The sequence below is a fragment of the Megalops cyprinoides genome, chromosome 10 (assembly GCF_013368585.1).
Source record: "Megalops cyprinoides isolate fMegCyp1 chromosome 10, fMegCyp1.pri, whole genome shotgun sequence".
Taxonomy (NCBI): Eukaryota; Metazoa; Chordata; class Actinopteri; order Elopiformes; family Megalopidae; genus Megalops; species Megalops cyprinoides.
This window is the reverse complement of record NC_050592.1, coordinates 30,654,446-30,678,378: the sequence shown is the minus strand read 5'-3', so window position 1 is coordinate 30,678,378 and position 23,933 is coordinate 30,654,446. Positions and strand designations below refer to the sequence as shown.

Below are 23,933 nucleotides of genomic sequence, written 5' to 3'. Positions count from 1 at the left end.
AAAAGGTCACGCTCCCGCCCACGGCGGGTGGCATGCGGGGACGCGATGACCTCACCGACCGGCTCCCCCGTGTCGCAACGCCGCCGCCCCGGTACGTCGCCCCGGGCGGATGTCGGAGCTGACCAGGACACCGCTTTTTTTTTTCCGCTGTTTCGTCACTGAATCCTTCCACTAGGAAAGTATGGCTGTGTCGGGCCCTCCACCAGAGCAGCACGCTAACTTCGCGAGGGGGCTTTCCAGCTCTCGGCTCCCCTTCCACCGAGCGATAATGTTCTCTAGAATCGGGCCTGTGTGAAAGTGATGTGGTCATCGCTGCCGACTAAACCGACGAGGCAACAGGGTGTGTCTCTGTCTGCTCGGCCCCACAGAGAATTCCATCTGAGAGTTCAACCTGTGATAGGTACAGGTGTTCAATCAACTGAACGCTGGGTTTGGAAAATGGGTTTGGGTTCGGATTGGGACTTTGCTTTGTGCGCATGGGATTTCCATGGATAAGAACCAAGTTGTGTATTCTTAAAAAATGAGTAAGAGACACCAGGAAGACATTGCCAACAGTCAATAGCATATTTTATTTTGTTTGGCATTTAAAAATAAGAGTAAAACAAGCAATAAAGCACAAAATGGTATTTTTTTTCCACTGAAGGGCAGTCAGGTTCAGTGTGAGGGAATAACATTCAATAACAGAAATATCACTGTAATACAACAATTACTATGAAACCTGGCTCTCCAGTGGCCCCTATAGGAACAGTGAAGTACACTTTTGATCACCGGTAGCTTCCCGCCACACAAACTGGTATGGCTTGGCACAGAAACAGCACTTCCATGGCTGCCTGGAAGCATGAAGTGCTAACCACATGACCCCAACAAGCCCTGGAGTTTCTCACTGCTGAGACCAGCTTTGATTGGCCGATTCTGACCAGCTTGATTTTGGCAGACCGTTTCTAATATTACATATCCATTCGTTGTAGTCATGCAACTAAGTCATGCTCCCCACCACATCTGAGGCAGCGTGAACAGACAGGACAGTTTTCTGAAGGTGCTGCAAACCTCAAACAGTAGACTCGTGCCAGAGCACAGAAGTTCTGGCAGAAATGTGAAGTGAAAATAAGAGAATAGAAGTCAGGTAGAAGTAAACAAGGCAACGTGATTTTCACAGTAAACAAAAGAACAAAAAAAAAAAAGAAAACATTTTTTTTCTTCTCTTCCATAGTTAAAGCTTTGGTGCGAGTCAGAATCAATGCGGGAATGGATTTTGCGAGTCGGCTAAACTGAGCAAAATATAAAAAGCGGCTGCTATCGATGTCTGAGACGATTCTCCGCTCCAGACTAAATGTTATGGTGAGACCTCTTCTGTCCCCAGTTTCAGAAATCTGACGTCTGTGGCAGTCTGTGGCCGCCCCCGGATTCCAGTGTCAGCGGCCGCTGCTCCACCCCTCCTCAGCAAAGACCCGAGCACGCCCAAATTTAGCTTATTACACAAATGGCCCAGAGAGATCAGCCGGAAGAAAGATGGTAGCTTCGCCCTGCCAACATTTATGCTTTGCCTTCAATGTAGCTTCCAACTGTGTGATAAACCGTGTTGAAAGGAACGAGTTTAAAACAAGGGGAAGAAAGTGGCAGGTCTGGGATCAGCTAGCTTGTTGGTGAGGTGCTCTGAAACCCAGCGGAGGAGTGGGTGTGTGTATGGTCTTTATGAGGACATGTGAGCCCAGAGACATGGTGGAACAACTGTCACAATCTCTTGTTTTTCTTCATCTTGCTAACAGACACCCAAGGTCTAACTGAGAACACTATCAACAGACTACCTCATTTTCCATTTAACCTATATATGTCACTGCAGGCTGGCATTACTTTTTCCTGCAAGAAGTAAAAGTTTGAACTTTTGAACAGCACTATGTACTGTAAAACTGTACGTATTCTGTATACATGTAAGTGTTTGAAATCTGAAACGTTTTTAACACTTGAAAATGAATAACAGGGGAAATGAACAATTGGTCCCTCTGAGCTCACATCACATCCCTGCACTTTCCCTGGGCTTCACTTCCTCACAGAACAAGCCTGTGTGCTTTTTTTTGCCATTACAGCAGAGGCAAGTCAGCAGATTGTCATTCAGAGGAATTTATGAATCACAGGTCAACACAATGAAGAAGAGCAGTGTTCACAGCTCCTTTCTCTGAAGTACCTTCACCCCGTCACCGTCACATTCATAAGTAGTGTCTATTGGCTAAGATTTGATATATTACTGTACATTTTCACCGTCGCCACCAACATTTCAACTAACACAGCTACAGCATTCACGCCTCACGTGCAACTTCAAGTCTATACTGTCCCCTACAGTTGGAGACCGTAGGCTAACCAGCGCACTGCACAGTGGCCAGACTGAGGAAATGTATTCTCAGACCCTTCTCAGACCCAAACCCGGCCTCGTTGGGCGTTTAGGGCGATCCAGATAAACTCTACCAGCTCGCACAAAAGCAGCCGAGGGAGTGGATTGCATCCTCTTGTGAGGTAATCGAGAAGTTCAGTTGTTGTTTGGTTGTTAGGGGAAGCGACGGGGGCGTGGCTTCCCCTGGCGGCTGGTTGTCAGGATTTGGGTCGACTCTCGGAGGGGGTGGGGGTGGGAGGGGGAGCGGGGTTCACTGTTGGGGGGGCTCAGGGTCACTGCCGGAGAGCTGCTGGAGCTGCAGGTCCACTCTGGCGCGCCGGTTCTTCTGGATGGCGTTCCCGCCGGCGTATCCCAGCAGCCCCCCGCTCACCGCCGCCACCACCCCCGCCACCTTGAACCCCGCCAGCAGCCCCAGGGGCCCGCCCACCACCCCGCCCAGCACTGCCCCCGCCACCGGCAGCACTGCCATCTTGTACTTCACCGCCTGGGAGAGGAGAGAGGGGCGGGGTAGAGGAAAGACAGGGTCAGAGCGGAGTGGGTGGCGGGGAGAGGAGAGGTCAAGAAAGGCAACGGGGTCAAAAAGAGGAACGTCAGGACGAGGAAACAGAAAAGGGGAACAGAGACAGTGATCGTGACCACAGAGTGATGACCCTCAAGGCACAATCGCTTGGTTAACACTAGTAAATCTCACGAAGTACAGCTCCTGCCCCCAAAAAAAAACATTTCACATGCACACGCACACACGTGTGCTGCCGTTCCGACGGACACAACCGGCTGGCGGTGTTCCAGCTGGGCCGGAACTGAGGGATCTCTGTCGTTTGATCGGGGAGCAGGGTCAGCGCCGGCGTACTTGTCGGCAGGTTTTTTAACAAGCGAGGTGCTGGCAAAGGGGCCCGATAAGAGCAGCCTGCAAAATCTCCCCTTTCATGATCAGTCGCCCTCCCAGTGAGAAGGGGGGGCGGGGGCGCATTTTAATCAGCGCAATTAAAAAAACCAAAGGAAATTAAGCTTCTGCATACGTCGCGTTCCCCAGAAACAAATTAATTGATATCCTCTGAAAAGGAGGAGGCTTCTTTTGGGGCCTCTGTGGACATTAATAAGAAACTCCTCTAAACGCTCCTGGAGAATTCACTCTACGCCCCCCCCGGAACCCGGTGCCACCTGATTAATGCTGAACTTTGAAATTAATACCTTTCAAACGAGCTTACGGTTGCAGGAAATTTAATTTAAGAGATGGCAAACTTTAAATGACGGAGGGACGTGTTTGGTGAGCGCTCCTGTAATTGCGCCTGGTCAGATGGCAGATAGTGGCTCTTCAAACGCCGTTCTGAGGAGCTCCCGGCTTCTGACACTCCTCTGATCTCCGATATCTTCTGAAGCCGACAGGGTTTCTCTGCCCCCCCCAAACCCCCCCCCCCCACACCCCCGCTGCTGTTTACAGACAAATTAATTAGCCCCGGCCTCCCGTGGACAGAGGCAGGGAGGCGGCCCTTTCTTCTCCAACCCCACCCAGGGCATTTTAATTGCCTCCTCCAATCGGGCGGCGTGACCTTCTGCGTTTTGATTTTCTGACACCAAAAAACTCCGGAGCAGCCCGACGGAAGTTGTCCCGGAACTTGCGTGAAGCTGTCCCCGTGATTCCGCTGTTCCGCATGCTGTTCGTCCGATTGGGCGCTGGCCCGGTGATTCCACTGTTCCGCATGCTGTTCGTCCGATTGGGTGCTGGCCCGCTGATTCCGCTGTTCCGCTTGCTGTTCGTCCGATTGGGTGCTGGCCCGCTGATTCCGCTGTTCCGCTTGCTGTTCGTCCGATTGGGCGCTGGCCCGCTGATTCCGCTGTTCCGCTTGCTGTTCGTCCGATTGGGCGCTGGCCCGCTGATTCCGCTGTTCCGCTTGCTGTTCGTCCGATTGGGTGCTGGCCCGCTGATTCCGCTGTTCCGCTTGCTGTTCGTCCGATTGGGTGCTGGCCCGCTGATTCCGCTGTTCCCCTTGCTGTTTGTCCGATTGGGTGCTGGCCCGCTGATTCCGCTGTTCCGCTTGCTGTTCGTCCGATTGGGTGCTGGCCCGCTGATTCCGCTGTTCCCCTTGCTGTTTGTCCGATTGGGTGCTGGCCCGCTGATTCCGCTGTTCCGCTTGCTGTTCGTCCGATTGGGTGCTGGCCCGCTGATTCCGCTGTTCCGCTGATTCCGCTGTTCCCCTTGCTGTTTGTCCGATTGGGTGCTGGCCCGCTGATTCCGCTGTTCCGCTGATTCCACTGTTCCCCTTGCTGTTCGTCCGATTGGGTGCTGGCCCGCTGATTCCGCTGTTCCGCTGATTCCGCTGTTCCCCTTGCTGTTTGTCCGATTGGGTGCTGGCCCGCTGATTCCGCTGTTCCGCTTGCTGTTCGTCTGATTGGGTGCTGGCCCGCTGATTCCGCTGTTCTGCTTGCTGTTCGTTCAGTCGTTCACTGGCCTGTTGATGCTGTCCCGTCCACTCACGGCCACAGCTCTGACACAACGCCCCTGTTCCACGCCGCTGAGCAGTCACCAAAACCATCCCCCTTTTCTGGCCACCACATTAGCATTCTGTCCTGCCATTGGTGGAGGAGTCATATTTCCAATCTGTTCGTGATGAATCAATGTCTGACTATAATTCTAGAATATTCAGAGTCCTGATAAACACCTATACAGCCGTGCTCACCAGCAACCTGTCTGCCTTGCGCTGAACCCTGTGCTGCTGAATTGGCAGAGGAGTTTTCTGGTCACTCCTTTTTCTGTCAGGCTGCAATGCCGTATGGGATATTAGGGCAAAAAACTACACCAGACACAAAGAGTATCTTTCTATCATTTCCTTAGCATTACATCACGTCCTTAGCGTCCATCATGCAGTTTCTGACCCCTCCCCTTCACACTCATCTCCCCAAGTACAGCACCATGGTGTGCCTTTAGCATTGCCCCCAGTGTACACTCAGGCCTACTCCGTCCAAGCCTGCCAGATAAAGCTACCGGCTGCGTTATATAGCTGGAGGGCAGGCCCTAACCAGTGCCAGATTCCCGCCACTTGAGCGATGACATTAATGTGGCTGTTCATGGGACAGGAGGACATCTACACCCTGCACGCATCTTTGGTTCTCTGCTGTTCTTCTCAGCGCCCCCTAACAGCAATCCCACAGAACTGCAACTTCCTGGATGAACACGAGAGGGATCTCCCTACACGAGTCTGGATCGCCAGTTACAGCTCGCTAACCTCTGATACGACATGCAAACACAACAGCGTGCACCTGACAGAGAGAGAAAACTCACTACTATTAGGAACGGTCAAAAGCAGGAATCTGAGGAAGTGAAAGAAAATTTTACAAGTAGGGTGTATGATGTGTGAATATCTCAATTATTGTATCTAAATACAAAACACACACACACACACACTTGTTCACTCAAAGCCGTCTCACACACACACACACACACACACACACACACACTCAAAGCGGTCACACACACATACGCGCACGCCTGTGCTCGGCCCTGCAGTCAATCAGCATTTACAGGCTTTTTTGGCTGCGCTCGGGGGCCGGGCTCTCGGCTATCGAGCGCGCCGCTGGAGCACAAACAGCATTGGCGGAGGCTCTTTTACAGAGTTAGGAATTGATGTGGCCCTTCAGCACTCTCAACACTTGCCCACATCGGCTCGCTGCAAGAGACCATCACAACACGGATTGATTTTTTCCCTTTCTCTCGGCTCCCGCCACCCCCGCCCCTCCCTCCCCCTCTCCTCTTCCCCCCTCCCCCCTTATTTCCTTAATTGCAGCTTCCCTCAGTATTCGGAGGGGGTGGATCAATGGGGCGAGCGTTGCGGATGGCTGGGAGGCAGAGCGCCATCGATTCCCCCCCCCCAGCAGGCGCTCTCCCGCTCACCTTCCCCAGGCTCCGCGATCCTTCCTCCACGTTGGCCGCCGCCGCGCTGACGTTGTCCTCGATGCTGTCAATCTTGGCCTGTTGGGACTGAGAGATGATGGGAGTGAGGCGCGGGGGGAGGAGCGCACGCTGGGGCGCGGCGGGGGGGAGGGGGTCGGGCGCGCGCACACACGCACTCAGTGCCCGTAATCGCGGGCCTGCCAGTCGACGTGGGCCCCACGGCGGGCACCGGGATCTATTAAAGACGCCTCTTCCTCCTCCTCCTCCTCCCGCTGCCTCTCCCTCGTGCCTCCGCTCCCCACCGATGCTCGGGGCCGTCACCACGCTGAGCGCCGTTTGTGTGACAGTTTGCGCGCGGTGACAGCGTCTCTGTGACAGACTGCTCAGCTGCGCGCGACAGAGGTCGGGGGACCCAGCTCCGGGGTGGCACGCTGCTGTTGCCCCCTCTAGCAAGGTTGGGGCTGGGGAGGGGTCCTCACCACCTGGACGTCTTCAGCTAAGATGCCGGCGTTTACGAGGACCCCCCCCCCCTTCCCAACAGCTGTAAAATGGGGGCTTCGAAAACTTTAGGGGCACAGGGCCTGGGGATGTGAATCGCATGGGCAGGTGATATGTTGTCTTTGGGGGTGGGGGGTGCAGGTGTTGGTGAATGGAGCGGGACCGGGTTCAGCGCTTGGATGAAAGCGTTAAAGAGGAGCGGGCGGGGGCAGGAAGGCCGGGCGGGTGCGCGGGAGGCTTATGAAATATTCAGAGAGTGGCAGCTGTCTCTCACTTTGTGCCTGGGCCGTGTCAGTGTGAGCTCGCAGCAGCCCGCTCCCCTAGTCATTAGGAACTGCTGGTAAATCTGGCTTTAAAGAACCCCCCTCCCGCCTCACCCCCACTCCCCACCGGCCCGGAAGAGGGGGGGGTTTGGGGAAGGGGGGTTACGTCAAGGATATTGAGAACCTGCAGAAGCAGTAACCAAGCCCTCTCGCCGCCGTACCCCCGGGGCGCGCCAGTGTCCCCCCTTTCAGGCCCTGGCCTGCTTTTCTGGCCCCGCAGACAGGGAGGGAATTTTTCTCTCACCTCTCCTGGCTTCACTTGACAGTGGGGTGTGGGGTGGATTAGTGTGGTCGGTATGGGCCCGCTTAGGCGTCTGTCGGGCCTTCCTTCATTATTCACTCACATTTATCTTCATTGTTCCACAATAACCACCTATCAGTCACGTCCCACCTGTGTGTGTGTGTGTGTGTGTTTTGCTGAACGCCTGAGCGTGGTATCTCAGGACAGAGTGTTTACTTCGCTGGTGAGAGGAGGAGCTGGGTATTACTCCCTGCGCTCGGCCATGTACCCCTAAGGACACTCCCACACACCACACGCAAACATCCTTGCAGGCATGTGCGCAGACAAACACACACAAACACACACGAGCACAGCCTTTTTGTCTCTACCTTTCACTCACTCACACACACACACACACACACACACACACACACACACACGACTCCCAACTCTCCGCTCTCCCTCCCTCAGTGACAGCCTCCTGTCTTTCATTCTCCCCCCTCAGGACACGGCTGCTCACTACTGAGGCCTAATCAGTCCTGTCTGTCTTTAACCCGGGACCTGTCTCCCGGGGACAGAGCCCAGCAACAGCCCCGCACCCAACAGAGGAATGAGGGGTCCGGGGGGGGATATGAGCTTCCAATTATAGACAGAGCGGAGGCCTGGATATTAGCAGATCCCTGTACATTTAACGCAGCTGTAGAAAGCTGTCTGATGTTTGCAAGGTCCGTCGCAAAGGCCTGTTTCACTCCCATCCCTTTCAACGCAGCCGGGAGAGGGGAAATGGTGTGAGGACACTGGCAGCTGGGCTGGATCAAAACTCAGAGCAATCGACTGGTAGCATAGCCTAGCGTTCAGACGGCGGTCTGTCGCGACACTCCCGCTGTAACCGCAGGGCAGTTTTTCGTAAGGCCGTGGCCCATGACAAGAGAGCAGCGGTGGGACAGGGCCGCCGCCCAGGCCGCGGCGGAAACGTCCTGGCCTCCTCGCCCCGAACGCAGACGGACGTGCGCCTCGACCCGTCCCTGCCTCGCCCTGGCGCAGGTGAGAGCGTTTATTAAAAGCAATGCTTTACCGCCGGCCACCATAATCGCCATTATCATGAGCGTGATTACCCTGCAGGCCCATTAATCCTGGCTTGTTAGCGGCTGCAGGGCCTGGGCGCCTTGTCATGTCGGCGCGGGTCCCCCCTCAATCACCCCAGCCCCTGGCAGACGGGGGCCTTGATGAGATTCTCCGATCAATACAGCCCCATAGGCCCAGCGGAGACAGGGCCCCGCCACGCCGCGCTCACTCAGACACCCTTCCCAAGCCCTTAGCGTTCCTGTCACCAGGGCGTGCCAGAGTGATCGCTGTCACCCCCTGCCCCTCCCCCCCCCCCGCCCCCCCTGCAGAACGGGCTCCTGGCCCAAATACAGAGGGCTATTACCCAGAGCTAATGGTGATCGATACTCACATGGACCAGCTCCGAGAACTCGTTTACCAGGCCGTTCAGTTCCAGCAGGTCCTGGGGTAAGCAACCAAAGACAGGAGAGGGGTGTCAAAAAACCATCTACTGCACTCAGACAAACAACGAAAAAAGATACACTGTAACTTGACTTGATGCGTTTTTTAATGTAATGTATACCGTGTAATCTAGAGAGTGATGCTGAGTGTCTGATGTGGACTGTCGAATGGCATGTACCTGTAATCCCACTTAATTCAATCAGAACACAATGGGCTCCTGTCAGTCCTGCCTGACCAGATTATATCGATACACGGAAACCCCGCCCAGGCCAAGAGAGACGCATCACGAGGCTACGCTTTCATGGGGCATGTTGTGGACACTTCACTCTGCTATGAGACAGACTGGGGGGGGGGGCAGGTGTACCTCCTCCAGGGTCTCCCAGGACTCTGCGGCATTCTGGTCATGCGGGATTTCGGGCAGAGGGAGCTGGGTCTGAGCGAGGTGATAACCCTCGCCCTCCTCACCGCCCGCAACATCGTCTGATAGGAGAGGGAAACACAGTCGGTATGCCCATTCATTTACCACGAAACCCCAAAATCAGCATCTGATGCATATAAGCGTGCGTTGCGTGTACCTCACTCGTAAGTCGCTTTAGATAAAAGCGTCTGCCAAATGAATAAATGTAAATGACATAAGAGTATCAGAGCCACCAGATGGAGAGTGGGGCGTGGCAGGTTTACTGGTGTGGCGGGCTACCTGGCGTGGAGATGGAGCGGGAGAGGGCGGGGCCCGCGGGGGGGCCCTCGGCGGCGGGAGGCGGGGGCCCTAGCCGCGCGGCCGACTCAGAGTGCAGCCTCAGGAAGTCGTGGGCGGCGGTGGAGGCGCGCTCTTTGGTGGGCCGCACCAGCTTCTCCAGGGCTGCTGCGTCCTCGCTTCGCACACGCCCGCACAGCTTCTCCATCTCCCGTATGTTCGCCCGCAGTTGCTGCGGGACACCAGAGGGAGGCGCAAGGGAGTTACTTCACTGCCTCTCACAGAGCTGGTTCCTTATTAAGGACATTATGCAACCCTGTGCTCTCAACATCAGCACCCTCACCTCTACTCCATACTGCTATTCACTACTAATTTAACCAGCAAAGATGTGGCACACACGCTGAAACTCTTAATGAAAGGATTTGTTGGCAACGCTGCGGCTGGTGTCCACCAGGATCAATTCTGCTCCGATTCACTGATCCTTACATCATCTGGATGCACCGAAACGAGGGCACAGAGCATGAGGCAACCCATTCAGAGGATATGGGGATCACTGAACCCGCGCGCAGTTGCCGCATGACCTGAGACCATATGCGTGACGACTGGTTAGACGTTCTGTATTCCTGAGGGCACGGCCACTGGGCTCCACTTGTTAGAGGGGGCTACAAAGGGATTGGATATTGCGTGTTCCACCTCGGGGCTACAGAGGGATTACAAATCACTGAATCAGCCTGAGGCTCCATGTGCGGCGGGGGGGGGGGGGGTCAAGAGGAACGGCTGGAGGGGGTTCAAAGGTCAAGAGCCTGCCGATAGAAAGGTTCCACTCCCGCGCGCTAATTACGGATGCTGAATAAACATGCGGGGGCAGCACAATTACGCTTGTAAAGACTGGATTAGCGCTGAGCCACTGCAGTAACGGGGCGGACACGTGCTCTTCAGCACGCTTATGTCCCGCCGCCATCCACGCTGCCAGCCCTCCAGCCGCCCGCTGTCCCGCGCCAGACAGCACTGAGGATCTGCTCATTCAGCTTCATGCAGCATCTGCAACATCGTCTGACAACAGCTGCAACCCTGCTATAGCCCATTGTTTTCCACGTAAAAAAAGACCAGGCCGGTTATGCTATGGAAATCCACTCGTAATCCATTCTATGTTTGCAAGCTGTCTTGTTAAAGCAGGCAGGAAGTTGCAATTTTTTATGCTTTTTCCCCTTTTTGCAACGGTGTTTTGGAAGGAGCAACTGTATACTTGTCTCACCGTGACAACCTCTACATCTGCACAAGAGGGCTGGGGCAAGACGGCTGCAATCCTCAGATACGTGCTGTCAGTACTTCAGCCCCCTAGCTGTTGTTTTTGTGTTTCTCCCTGTCTGTCAGTGTCGTCCATGTGCTTTTGTGTACAGTTCCCATGTTTTCCGGCCCTGCCCTGCTCTCCGCCCTGTCCCCGCCCACCTGATCACCTCCACCTGCCTGCCTGCCCACCTGCATCCCATCTCCTCGTCAGCCCAGTCCTTTATATACCCTGCTTGTCGCTGTCTCGTTGCCAGTTCGTCTCAGTTTTTCTCTGTTGCGTACCCGCCTGATTACTCGTGTTATTGATCCTGTGCTGACTTCTGCCTGACTTCCGACCTCGTCCCTGCCTGCCACCCCGACTTGGTTACCTGATCTGCCCGCCTGCCCGGTTTGACCCAGCCTGCTCCTGTTTTTGATCCCTGCTCCTTCGATATCCTGCCTCTGACTGCCTTCCTGGTTTTTGATCCTGCCTGTTCTGCCACTACGAACTTGCCCTGCGATTTTCCCATTCCAATAAACCACTTGGAACCTGAGTACGCCCGGTCTGCGCTTGAGTCCGTGCCTGCGCCCTGGCACATGCACCTGCAGCCAATGGATGTTTTCCACACTGGTCACACAGTGCACTGCAGTGGAGTGGCCACCCACTGGAGGATAGGCACCCTTGCAAGAAGAACTGCAGGGTCCCTGAGAGTGGCAATACGAGGAAGCCCTGTCTGACCTGCTCACCGCTCTCTGCAGCGGAACCTCTGTTCTTCCTGTCAGTGTCACAGCAAATGACATGATCGGTTTCAAATTTGGTTCACAGACCTCAGCCTGCACCCAAAGCACCTTGCTGACTGTAGGGGTGCAATGAATAATTGACGTACGAGTAAAATCGACCAAATGACCAAATTAGTTGCAAACAAATTTAACTGGCGATTAGTTGGTGATGTCATCACGTGTGTTTTTCGTGCTGACTCGGGATGCTTAGACATGTAGCCTAAGCTGCGTTGCTTTACTGGAGTGAACAATAGAGATGGCAACACCTTCACGACCAAAGACCTCAAAAGTGTGGCAGCATTTCACTCTTAACCCTTTCGCACATAACTTATTTTATGCTATGTAGCGCACGTGTTATGTTATATGGTTCGTTATGTTTTCATTAGCGTTATTAAGCTTCTCATAGTTTTGTTAGCATTTGCTATATTTTTTAATGTTAAATCGCTGTTTCCTCAAAGCTAAAATTAGCTAGAATTTTTCCAATCTCATGTTCTAATCACAGCGGTGCTAACATATGCACTAAACAGCTAATCACACCGGTGTGACTGTACGTGCGAAAGGGTTAACTCTGCCAAGAAGGTTGTGAACTGCAACATTTGAAAACCTGACCTTGCCTGGCATGGGAGAATATCGGTTATGTTCGAGCATCTGAAGAGGTGGCACGTTGGCTCCCTGGATGATGAAGACTCGACTCGTTAAGTTAGTTAGCTAGTTAGCATAGCTAATGTTAATGTTAAAATCCATGTTACTGAACATTATGAGCTGTAACGTTTTCTATTTTGAAATACATTTTCTCTTGATCAATAAATTATTAATGACATTGAACATACAGTGTAGCAAATAATAACCTATTATTCACAACAATCCTGTTCACATTCCAAATGTGCCCTAGCTTTACAATGTTAAACCAGAGCCTGACTGCTGTTTAGAAATTCTCTGGAGACAGTGTTGCTGCTGATTGCACAAGTTTAGAGAACACCGGAGAATTTGATACTTTCTAAATCGCGAAAGATTTCTACAACTCGTGTCTATGCGTGTGTGCCCATTGTGGGTTGCATTTGAATTAATTCGAACGAGTTATGGGTTTGTTGGATCTCATAATGCTACCATGTATGGCTTTCTTCAAAGGAAGCAGACTTGTACTCTCCAGCAAGCAACTGCCCTCACTGAATTAGTCCTAGTAACCATTCATTAAAAGATGTATTTTTGAATGAAGTTCTCATCTTTATTGTCTTTATTGTTATTTAGCATATGCTTAAAACAGCCTCAAGCTAAATTTAAAAGCTGATAGATAAATAAGAGCCATTGAGTAATTGTACGATTCATAATCCGAACAGTCGATTATTCGTTTCAATAATCAATAGATTATTCGACTCAAAAAATAGTCGTTAGTTGCAGCCCTAGCTGACAGAGCCATCAAAACTGGGACACACACTGGGAAGTTGCATTTCAGTTAATGATCATGAACACTACCACTTCACTCTACCACATCCAGTTTACTCACTCCTCAAACTGAAAATGCTGAACTCAAAATGAAAGCATCACTGATGAAGGTTGAACTTAAAGCCTCCGCAGAAATACGTAAACAAAACACACACACTATATATGTATATAAATATATAACATGTATATACATACCAGTACCAGTCAAAAGTTTGGACATAACAGTAAAGACATCAAAACTATGAAATAACACAAATGGAATTATGTAGTGACCAAAAAAAAGTGTTAGATTCTTCAAAGTAGCCAAAACAATTTTTTAAGTAAAATTTTTTTGGGAAAGAAATTCATACATTGGCATCAACTACATTATTTACACTTGTCTAAGAAACACGTTTCAAGCATTTAAGCATATGTCTTTAGATCAGAATGTCCTGAATGAATGCATGTTTTCCATTATCTTAATCAGGTCTGTCTTTTGACTGGTATGGTGTATACGTGTGTGTGTGTGTGTGTGTCTATATATATATATATATATATATATATATATATATATATATATATATATATATAGCGAGAGAGCAAGATGGTATTATTGTATTATTATATTGTTGCATTCTAGGTATTATTGCTTACACTAATTTACATTAGATCAGAAGGCTCAGCTTTAATAGAAATTGAATAAAAGCAATACAATTTTCAGAAAAAGCCCATGTCTGTATTGTTGACTTAGGAAAATTCTAACAAAGCTGAATGCAAATTGGCCCTGTGGAGGTGTGGTGACTGTGTTATCTGTGGGTGAAATCTCTCTCCTGTAACAGGTCACAGAGAAAGGAATGGTTCAGTGGCTTCTCACAGTCATGGGCCCACAGGTCATAACACCAGGCCATCCCACCGCTGTCACCATGTCCACAACAGCATGCGACGCACTCAGCAGTCCATGGGGGCGTTGGAGAAAATGATCTAATCTAGAGCATGCAATTATTTTGGAAGCCTTAGTGCATCACCTGCAGCCCCAAGCTGTGAACTTTATGTTACAAAAAGCAGCTTTGCTGAGGCTGGCAGTGTAGGACATTTAAAACCACAAAAAAATGTAAACACGAGGACTAAAGAAAAAAACCCTTGCCTCCCTCTTGAGCCGTTAGAAAGAAGGTTGTGGGTGGGGGCGTTGAATCTGCAATGTTTTGCGTTTTTCTGCTGTTTGAAGCCGAGGGGCAGGTGGTTTAGCCGGGGCTGGGGAGCAGGCTAAGAAAAGACAGCATTTCGCGGCTCACGTCAGTCTGTGGGAGACAGACACACTGCGCCGGGGGGGAGGGGTAGTGGGCTCCTGGAGCAGCAGGGACGCGAGCTCGAGAGGGACGTCTGGCTGCAGACGTTTATTCATCGTCACCCCGAGAGTGGTGGGTGGCCACCCGAAAATAGCTCGGCTCCTCCTCCGGCAGACGCGCTAATGTCAGGCGCTAACCGCCTCGACAGCGGCGCTGCAGACCGGGCTGAGAGTGCCGCTGGCCCGCCCACCGCTGCCGGAGCGCCTGCCCGATGCCACCAGGGACCACCGCGCCGTCCCCTCTGCCCCGCAGCCACGGTAGCGGACACGCGCCACGCTTGCTCATTCACCTTAAGCCCTTAATTGTGCAATTGAATGAACTGTGTTTTATTGGATACGGTTTAACCCCCTTTCTCTGCTCTTGAGACGGGTTATTAAAGAGATTTGTAAAAACCAGACCGGCTGACTCTTTGTACGGGGTGTGCCTGGCCTGCTCATGGCACGCTTTGACGCACCCTAACCACCTATTCTAACACCCGAGTCCAGGGCGAAACAAAGCAGGGGACCATGTACCTAAACATGCACTGGCTGGCAAACAACCCCTGAACACTTCTGCTGTCAGAAGAAGTAGAATGTGTCTCTCAACGGTGGGTTGTGGATCTCCACCGGTTAAAAGCAGCTAAAGATAACGCTCCGCGTAATTAACTCCTCAAAGCCGAGGACGGGGCCACGGCTTCGCCCTGACACATCAGGGGGGAGGGGGGGATCACAGAGCCCTCGCCAGCTTTAATCTCCCCCCACGCTTTAATTACCTCACTCTGATCCCCCCGTTCCCGCTCCCCGTTTGGGCCTGTTGACTCCACCACACCTGGCTCCGCTCACGGTCCTGCTCCCAGTTCTGCGGGGGCTACGGCAGCTAAGGGAAGGAGGAGGGAGCGTTTTCAACTCGCAGGACCCTCACGTTTGCGGTAGCTTACAGGAGCAAGCGCGACAAGACACCCCAACTCTGGTGGTCTGCAGAGGCTCCCGACTCTCCTCCAACCCAAACACGTGCACCCCGCCTGATCCAAACGGTCAGCGGCTCCACTGACACAGCCCAGCCTCTCCGCTTATCGTTATCTGCGCACTCGTGGTTCCGAGAGAACGAGAGAAGCCCCGGGGCTCCAGCCCCCCCACCCCCCCCGGGGCCAAAGAGCTCCGTCCAACGGGAACGGCAGGCGCACGTCAGGGAGAGAATGAATGAGCCGTTTTGTTCACCTGCGCAGTAAGCGTGCGCCACGCTAACTTGGGCTCCACAAGGAAGTTTCACATCCTTCAGTTTCAAATGCAAAAACCAGGTCCTGCCACTCCCCAACTGCCTGAACCCGCTGACCTGGGCACCCGTGGAGTTTTCATATGACTGCCTTCCACTTTCCCTTCTTCATCTGTCTTCTCTTTTTTTTGTTTTTCCTCTTTGCGACCAAAAAAAAAAAAAAAAAAAAATGAAAGAAACTTGCAGAGAGAGAGAGAGAGAGAGAGAGGTGGGAGGGCTGATTCAGTGCGGGTTTTGACAGACAGTGAAATTCAGTCCTGCGGTGCCATTTCACACCACTGTCATTTAAAGATTGTACAGATGAGCATGTGGGATGATATTGAGCGGATAATCACCCGCTGCAATGTGACACATATATAGACGCGCCGCTCATGAATGTCACGGTTATCTATTAATCAATGCTTTATTGTTTTTATCGGATCGGATCCTGCCGAAGCGCGCTTTCATCCCCCCTCTGTGACATCGACACTGCTTTCGGCGGTCGATGGCGGGTAGCACGCGAGGAAGCGCTCCACTGCTTTGAGTGGCACCTGAACGCGAGTCACCGTTTCACGGTCGGTACAGTGAGCGTGTTAAACTTGTGAAGGCTTTTACAATCCAACCATCTCAAACCTTCACTGGGGGAACGGGGCATGAAAGGTGTTTGACCGGACCGATTTGTATTGAGGTCAACAGCCATTAAAAATATCTCCGCAGACATGCTAACACGCGAGGCTGGACAGAGCAGGTGCATGATCACACCAATATAATTGTATTCAACAGGAAGGCATTAAAAATAACCCAGACGGGTGGTGGTGGTGGTGGGGGGGGTGGGGATCGGCATGGACTGAAAGAGGAGAGGCAGAGGGGCCCACTTCCTGTGAAGCAACACCTACCCGATTTACAGCCCACCGCACACACAACACACAGGGGAGATCGCCTGCAGAACCCCTCTCACTCTCACTCTCACTCCCTCCTTCTCTCCGTCCTGTCTGTCCCTCCGCTCCCCGGCTCCCCAGAGCCATGCCTGCCGCTCAGACAATGGCCGGTACCCCCCCCCCCCCCCCCCACACGCTGGCATTCGCCCCCGAGTCGCTGTTAGGCTACCCGCACACGCGCGCGCACTCAGCAGCCCGAACACAAGAAAGCACTCTGGCCTCCCGCGGGACACCCGGGGGGTAGGTGTATGTTATTTGGGGGGGGGTGTACGGAAGTCGCCCCTGGATGGAACACGGGGCAGGAGGGCAGAGAAACCATCGCTCAACCCCCCCCCCCCCAACCCGAACACCCCCACCTCCCAATGTTTGCGTACCACTAACACAGAAAGATTGTCACACTGCCACAGTGTGCTAAGAGACCCTCCACCACAAGAGCTGAAGCGCAGCACATGTTACTGCTGTGTAAGTACAGACAAAAGTGCGCACCTCAAACCTCATCTTCAAAGCAATCAGCCGCCGACAAGAGCATTTCCATACAGAAACATGAGAGAGATACATAAAAATGTATATAATAAATATGTCAGTACAACCTAATGTAAAATAACTTGTAGTAATAATAAAAAATACTATTAAAATGGTTCACTTTCAGGTTATCCTCTGGATATGTCTGTAAATTTTCACTTCAGTCGCAAAGCACATAAATGCACATTTATGATACAAGCCCATAACAAACGGTATGGCATTTAGCAAATGAACTCATGGATCATTAATCTAATAAACTGGTCCTTTATTATTATTTGACTAATTAAAGGCTGATATGTATTTTATACCTGTATATGTTTATACATATTTTCTGTAGCAACAGTAATATATTCCAATTCTAAAGCTTCCTTTAACTAAACACAGGCTTTGTTAATCTAATAAACTGGTCCTTTATTATTATTTGACTAATTAAAGGCTGATATGTATTTTATACCTGTATATGTTTATACATATTTTCTGTAGCAACAGTAATATATCCCAGCTAAGGCCTCTTTTAACTAAACACAGGCTCTGTTTTCCTAAAATGAATTATTGTAGCCGGTAATGCACCCTTCTCCCTTACAAACACGCAGAGCATGTCACAATATCATGGTAGAGAGGATTACTTTTTATTACACCTTACATTACTGTGCATTTCTGAGTATAAAAAACTATCAGCAGTATGGCATGGAGGTAAGGAGCAGGGCTTGTAACCAAAAGGTTGCTGGTTCAATTCCCTGCTAAGGCAACTGCTGTTGGACCCTTGGGCAAGGTGCTTAACCCACGATTGCCTCAATAAATATCCAACCGTACAAAGGGATAAAACTACAACCTACTGTATGTAAGTCACTCTGCATAAGAGCATCTACTAAATGACAATAATATAATGTATTAAATAGCAAACAATTTCACAAGATATATATACATATAGTTTTTGAGAGGGGCTTAAAAAATAAATTGACGTTGCTTTTATTAATAATAATTTTACATTATGCTTGCCTTAGACGAGGAAAATGGCCTCATTAATGGAGATGGGAGGCATGTAGGCTATTACTGAAGGACAATCACACAAACCATGAGGTACTCATTATCATGTGCAAAAACCTACGTTGTGCGTGTTTAAATCTATAAATGAAGCATTTACTACATGTGTAAAATTACTCGTTCATTGCGTCATTACAGCCTGCAGTTGCTGCTCTTAGTACATTCCTCCACTGGAGTAAACACCGAGACAAAGGGTGCCATTGAGTGCTCCCCTTCTCCCACAGGTTACATGCGCAATGTAGTAATAACTTGTGCCTGTGAATCATAAACTTGCTCACAGTGGTTCCTGCGGCCTGACCGTGCTTACGCGGCATGGAGATATGGAGGGGGGGGTGGACAGGGAGTTGGAGTGACTGTGTATGGAAGAAAGAAACAGCTCTCAGAGGGGGGGAGAGAGAGAGAGAGAGAGAAAGAGAGGGGGAGAGGCAGAGGAAGAGAGAGAGAGAGAGATAGAAATAGACACAAGTAGACAGAGGACTGTACGCCCATTGTTGCACGCTCCCCCCCTTGTTCCTGGACGTAACTTTCCTAGTATCCTGGAGGCTGTGACATCACAGCCTGCCGGGTAACGCGTGAGGTGGATGGTGGGGGGGGTACATTCCACTGGCACATTCTGCGGTGGACAGTTTCTGGAACAGCGCGAGCACATGACGGTCCCGGCCCTCTGACGATGACATCACGCGGGCAGCCCCTGCCCGGCCCCCGCTCGCCCCGGGACCCCGCCGCGCCGCTGCTGAGGGAACCGAGAGGAACTGGCAGCTTCCGCCGGGGCAGGAGTCAGGGCAGGAAGCGGTGCTCGAGAAGCGTCGCCACGAACGCGATGCGAGTGACGTCAGGAGGGAAACTCGTAGCGGGCGAATCTGGGAGGGGCCCTGCCGATCGAAGACCGGCCTGCTAATGTGGACGTCTCGGATGTGCCAGATTGACCGAGGCATCGGCATAGCCTCAGGGCTGCGGATTCCAGGGAACGGTGGGGGCTGGGGGTGTGGGGTGTGGGGGGGTTAACTTAGAAACACTGGGTATAAACTGTGACTCATGACTCATATGCTGTTTTGGTGGACGACTCACAGAGGGGGAATGTGCTTCCTGTAAGCCTGTAAACTACTGCACTCTTCCCACTGCATTTGCCACACTGCTGCTGTTGGCATTCCCCACACTGCAAAAGGGACACTCATTTAGAAAAGACCAGCATGAAAAGGCAACCTCTTCAAGTGAACCTGAGCATTGGTTCAGCACCGGTTCAGGTGCGCTATAGTGCCATTGTCTCCTCAAAACCCTCCAATTAGCTAAACTTTTTCAAAGTACACACAGGGTCTACTTATCCCCATACACCCTTTAAATTTCCAGATGTAAAGAAGGACAGTATCACTGACACTTCGAGGTGGACGGGTGTTACGGGGGGAGTTGGAGGGGTGGGGGCTGGGTCTCACGCATTAAGACATCGGCTCCCACACCACTCACACCCTTGAGGTGGACTCTGAGGGACATGCATGCACGAATCGTGCGCACTTCCTGTGAATTGTCACAGTGAGAAAGTGTCGCCCAAGATGGGCCGAGTTTCAAATGGAGTAAAAAAATACCAGAGGCGCAGCACGAAAAACACACATCAGCATTTTAGGCGGGTTCTGCCTTTCCTGTTCACACACATGTGTGGTTCAGAAATCACACTTTCGTACACGCTAAAGATTTCATGGAATCAAAAATCTTGACACTTCTAGGTGAGTGGCTGGTACGACACGTGAAATTTTCAGTAACAGCAATAAAAAATTCATAAAATGAAACCACTGCCCTAACGGCAACACGCCCGACATTACAGCAATCTCAGACAGGAAGGGGCAAATCATAATCTCTAATCCACTTCCCTCTACCAACAATAGGCTGCACGCGCTGCAAATTAATTACATTATGCAAATCAGCGGTTTGGCGATTCATTCTGTGGTAGATAATTGCGTGCCTGTTGATTAAAAACGCGGTCGGCTATATGGGCTGTGCACTTAACCAAACTGGTGCGTCTTTGAGAAGATGACCTTCGATTGGTCACTCAGATATGACCCCACATGACATTCCTAAGTCCAGCTGCCTCACGCTGCTTTGACCATCTCTCATCCCATCTGATCTTTCAGTGGCAGCTCTTAACCTCCAGCACTTCAGGTGAAATTCAGAACCCTGCCAGCACTAGCTAACCACTAGCTCTGCCCTGCTGCACTAGCTAACCCTGTACTCCAAACCATACACTGAACCTTTGCTCAGTGTACATTAAAATTCCAGACCTGAGACCAGACAGAATGCTCTAGCATAGTGATGGGGACCCTGTGTGGCTGGAGGTGCCATTTCTTAAAGGGGTGTTGAGCTGAGGTCCTGGATGGCTGTGGAATATCCTACTGTAGTTACGGTAAATACTGAGAGTGCCTAGGCTAGAGTCCCAAAATCGCCTTCTAAACCCACCTTCTCATCATCCTCGCTACATTTAACGTGCTACATAATCCCTTCCCATGAGGGGCTCTGAAATGTACCCTGACGAGGGCCAATCCCTCCAGCAACCTCCCAAGTCTTCTCATGATGAAGTAACGGGCCAGGAAGCCAGCCCAGGCCAGGTTATTTGGGGGGGGGGGGGGGGGGGGGGGGGGCAGGGGGGGGGCAGAGGAGTCCACGTTTGTATGGGAGGGATGCTGTCTTACCTGCACGGTGCGGCTGGCGTTGATGTGCTCCTGGTGCAGCCGGTCCCACTGCCGGCAGCGCTGGAACTGAAAAACACACAGATACAGATGCATCTCCGTTACAACACACACACACACACAACTGACCCATCAGTCCAACTGCCAACTCAGATGTCAGGAGGAAAGTTCACTCACAGAGTGCGTGACAGTTCATTCTGGATTTGAAATATTCGATGATTATTGTCTAGGGCCACACAGTAGGCCCATTTCTCCTGCTAATTGAAAATCGTAATGACATTTATGCCAAGATGACCATCAAAATGGTAGGACAGGCCAAAGTGACTATCATGTCCTGACTGAACACATGACACTCACTGCATGGCAGCCACCCTCTTGCAAGTGCAACTGCTTTTCCAACATATAAGGCTGTCACGGTACAGACCAATGACAGAGGGAGTGGTACAAAGAGCTCTGTGATTACCATCTGCCAGGCCCACGACAAGTTATCAGACACATGACAGGCCCCGCCCACTGAGACTCTCTGTTTTCATCATCATGGCTGCACGCATGTCCCAGCGCCCCGCAGCTGTAGGAACACACCGTCACACGATATGCCAGAAACAGTCACCATCAAACACTGAAAACATAACGGGAGAGTGAGGCTTCATGAACCCCGGGAGCGCCATGAGGTGGAGGTTACCATGGGCTGTGAATCGCTGATGCCCAGGAAGTAATCAAAAGAGTACTTTCCGCGGCAGCATACCATGATTTGTTCAAACTGGCAAGCCACTGCCAACACAACAAGGCTCTGTCCATTCTGGGGCTTGCGATGCCTCGCTCTCCCATGACTAATTAAAAGCTTGAGCTCTTTCAACAGACGTGTCCCACAATCATTTCAGCGGGGGGTGGACGGGATGGGGGGGTTTGATCATTTTTTTGCTTCCGCTGGGGTGCGTCTTGTGAAACGTGCCCGCGTGCAGCTCGGTTGATTTTAACAGCGGCCATTTCAAGCTACGTTAATTTAACATGACCGCGCTGGCCTGGTAATTAACAGGCTGTCTTCCGCTGGAGAGGGCCTGCCCTCGCGGAACAATGCTTCCCCTGCACCCCGCCGTGAGAGGCCGAGCCGCGAGCCGCGTGCCTCTGCCAGGCCCCGGCGAGCGCCGGTCCAGCTGGCGCTCTGAGGCCAGAGCCCTGCTCCGGGGGCGAGGGCGCGGGCCAGGCCCCGCCGTGCCCTCTCCTCCACCCCGCTGACATCGACAGGTGCTGGCCCTCATGTCCCCTAATCCTCCACCTGGACTCCGTGCCCCTGTTCCCAGAAAGGGGAGGTGGGGGGGGGGACCGTTGGCGCACCCCCACAGTAAAACTGCTAGGGCGGGCACAAACGAACGCCTGGTAAGGTGGCGGTCAGCCTGGATGAATTAAATAAGGGAGAGAGCAGCCAGACTCTGGATTCCTTAAAGACTCAGGGTGTGTTGCATCTGCATCAGTCAGTGAATGAGCAGATTCTGTGTTCCAGCTCTCGGAATGGCCCAGAACACCTGACACAGATTACCCAGATGGGTACGTGTCTCCACATGTCAGACAGTGTCACAGATCCAACATCTGTGACACTGTTAAACCCGCACCGCCAACCTCAAAATGTGAACTGCAGTGGTCAGGCCTGATGATTCAAACGTTGCCAGGTTGATTCCAAGGTGGGGCACTGCTATTGTACCCTTGACAATATGTCAGCTGTGCAACTCAATCCAAATAAGGGCATTTACAAAGCAAATAATGTGACATGGTGCACACACTGATTTCATATGGGTGCGCTGTGTAGACGTTTTGCGATGGAAGTCCCTGTACCTTCTCGATGTTGATCTGGTGCTTCTGCAGCCTCTCCAGGTCGGTGGGAATGGCCACCTTGATGAACTTGTTGATGGGCGGCTCCAGACGCCGCAGGGGCAGCTTCGCGGCCTCGTCCGCCATGCCTCCGCCCCGCCCACCCGGCTCACCCCTAGGTTTGCCGCCCGGGTCACGCAGCTCCGTGCCCTTGCATTCAGGCCCCAGGGCATGGACTGCACCCCCGCACGCTCACGTCAGGGCTACGCTCAGCCTCCACTGCTGCCTGGAGGGTGACAGGGGAAAACAGGAGTCTGGGCTTTAGCACAAGAGGACCATTTCTTGGGTAGAACTTAACCAGCACTTACAAAAATCCAACCAAGGTACAAATTACTATACCAGAGTCAGATCAATGTGTTATCTGTGGGACGAGATAAATTATTTTAGGTCTTTATTGTAGATAAAGTCTGGAGGGAATGCTTATTTTTCTGCAGCACACTGTGAGGATGCAACATCATTCACTAACATGGCCAGTTTTATTGGCTGTAGTTAATGTACTGGTGGGCTGTTGGGCAAGAGCAAGGGCATCTAGTCTGACGGCTACATGACCACTTATGATTCATGATGGCAGAATTAATTAGCCAAGCAAAGTTCAAGCTTTCATGACAGGTAGCTAATCTCCACAACAACACTTTCCAGCGCTAGTCTTGTTAGTTAAACATCATTTGCTAAAGTTAGCTAATTTAAGCGTTACATGCTCAAAAAATTGTTTCGTTGTTTCGTTTTGTGCTCGCTGCCTAACAGCTGCTACACCACACTAGCGCTTAACTAGCTATTTATAGAATATTTCACCCGGGAAAAGCTGACATTTTTACACTTCATAGCGTGTGTACATGTACACAGCACTGATAACGTCGTGTGTACAGACACAAACAATTTCAAGCGGTGTCGTTCCAGTCCTTTTTAGAAAGTTGGCCAGCTAGCAAGCTAGCCAGCTAACCATAAAGCTAATATTTCAGCCAGCTGGTTGCTAACGTAAGATAACTACATCCTTCAACGTTAGCAAGACGGCTAACTTGTCAGATAACTTTGCAAGAGTTAGCTAAGTTACCTGCTAGCTAGCTACGTAGCTAGGTTACTGACAATGCAAACAAGTTGTCTTCACTATAAAGTATGTAAGTTAGCTAGCTAGCTCTTCGGTTGCTGGCACTGGAATCATCAAAAACAGACCTACCGTTACAGAAAAAGGAATGGCAGATAGCCAGCCAGACAGATAAACGGGTCACTTTTTGTTTCTTTTTCTTGCGAACTCAGAAAAACAGCAGCTGACCAGCTGCAACTTTCTGTTGGTAAACAAGGCTGACAGTATCTTCCTTGTGTTCCTA

General features: G+C 51.4%; 1 protein-coding gene across 1 annotated transcript; it reads right to left on the bottom strand.

The window, feature by feature from the left end:
• Positions 1-584: 584 nt before the first annotated feature.
• stx17 (syntaxin 17) lies at positions 585-23,933 on the bottom strand. Its single transcript, XM_036539857.1, has 8 exons — positions 23,783-23,933; positions 22,573-22,834; positions 20,746-20,811; positions 9,520-9,748; positions 9,187-9,302; positions 8,773-8,823; positions 6,276-6,362; positions 585-2,870 (listed from the first exon to the last, which is right to left on the bottom strand). Exons 2-8 carry the CDS (start codon positions 22,693-22,695, stop codon positions 2,637-2,639), a joined length of 906 nt encoding a protein of 301 aa, XP_036395750.1. The 5' UTR covers positions 22,696-22,834; positions 23,783-23,933; the 3' UTR covers positions 585-2,636.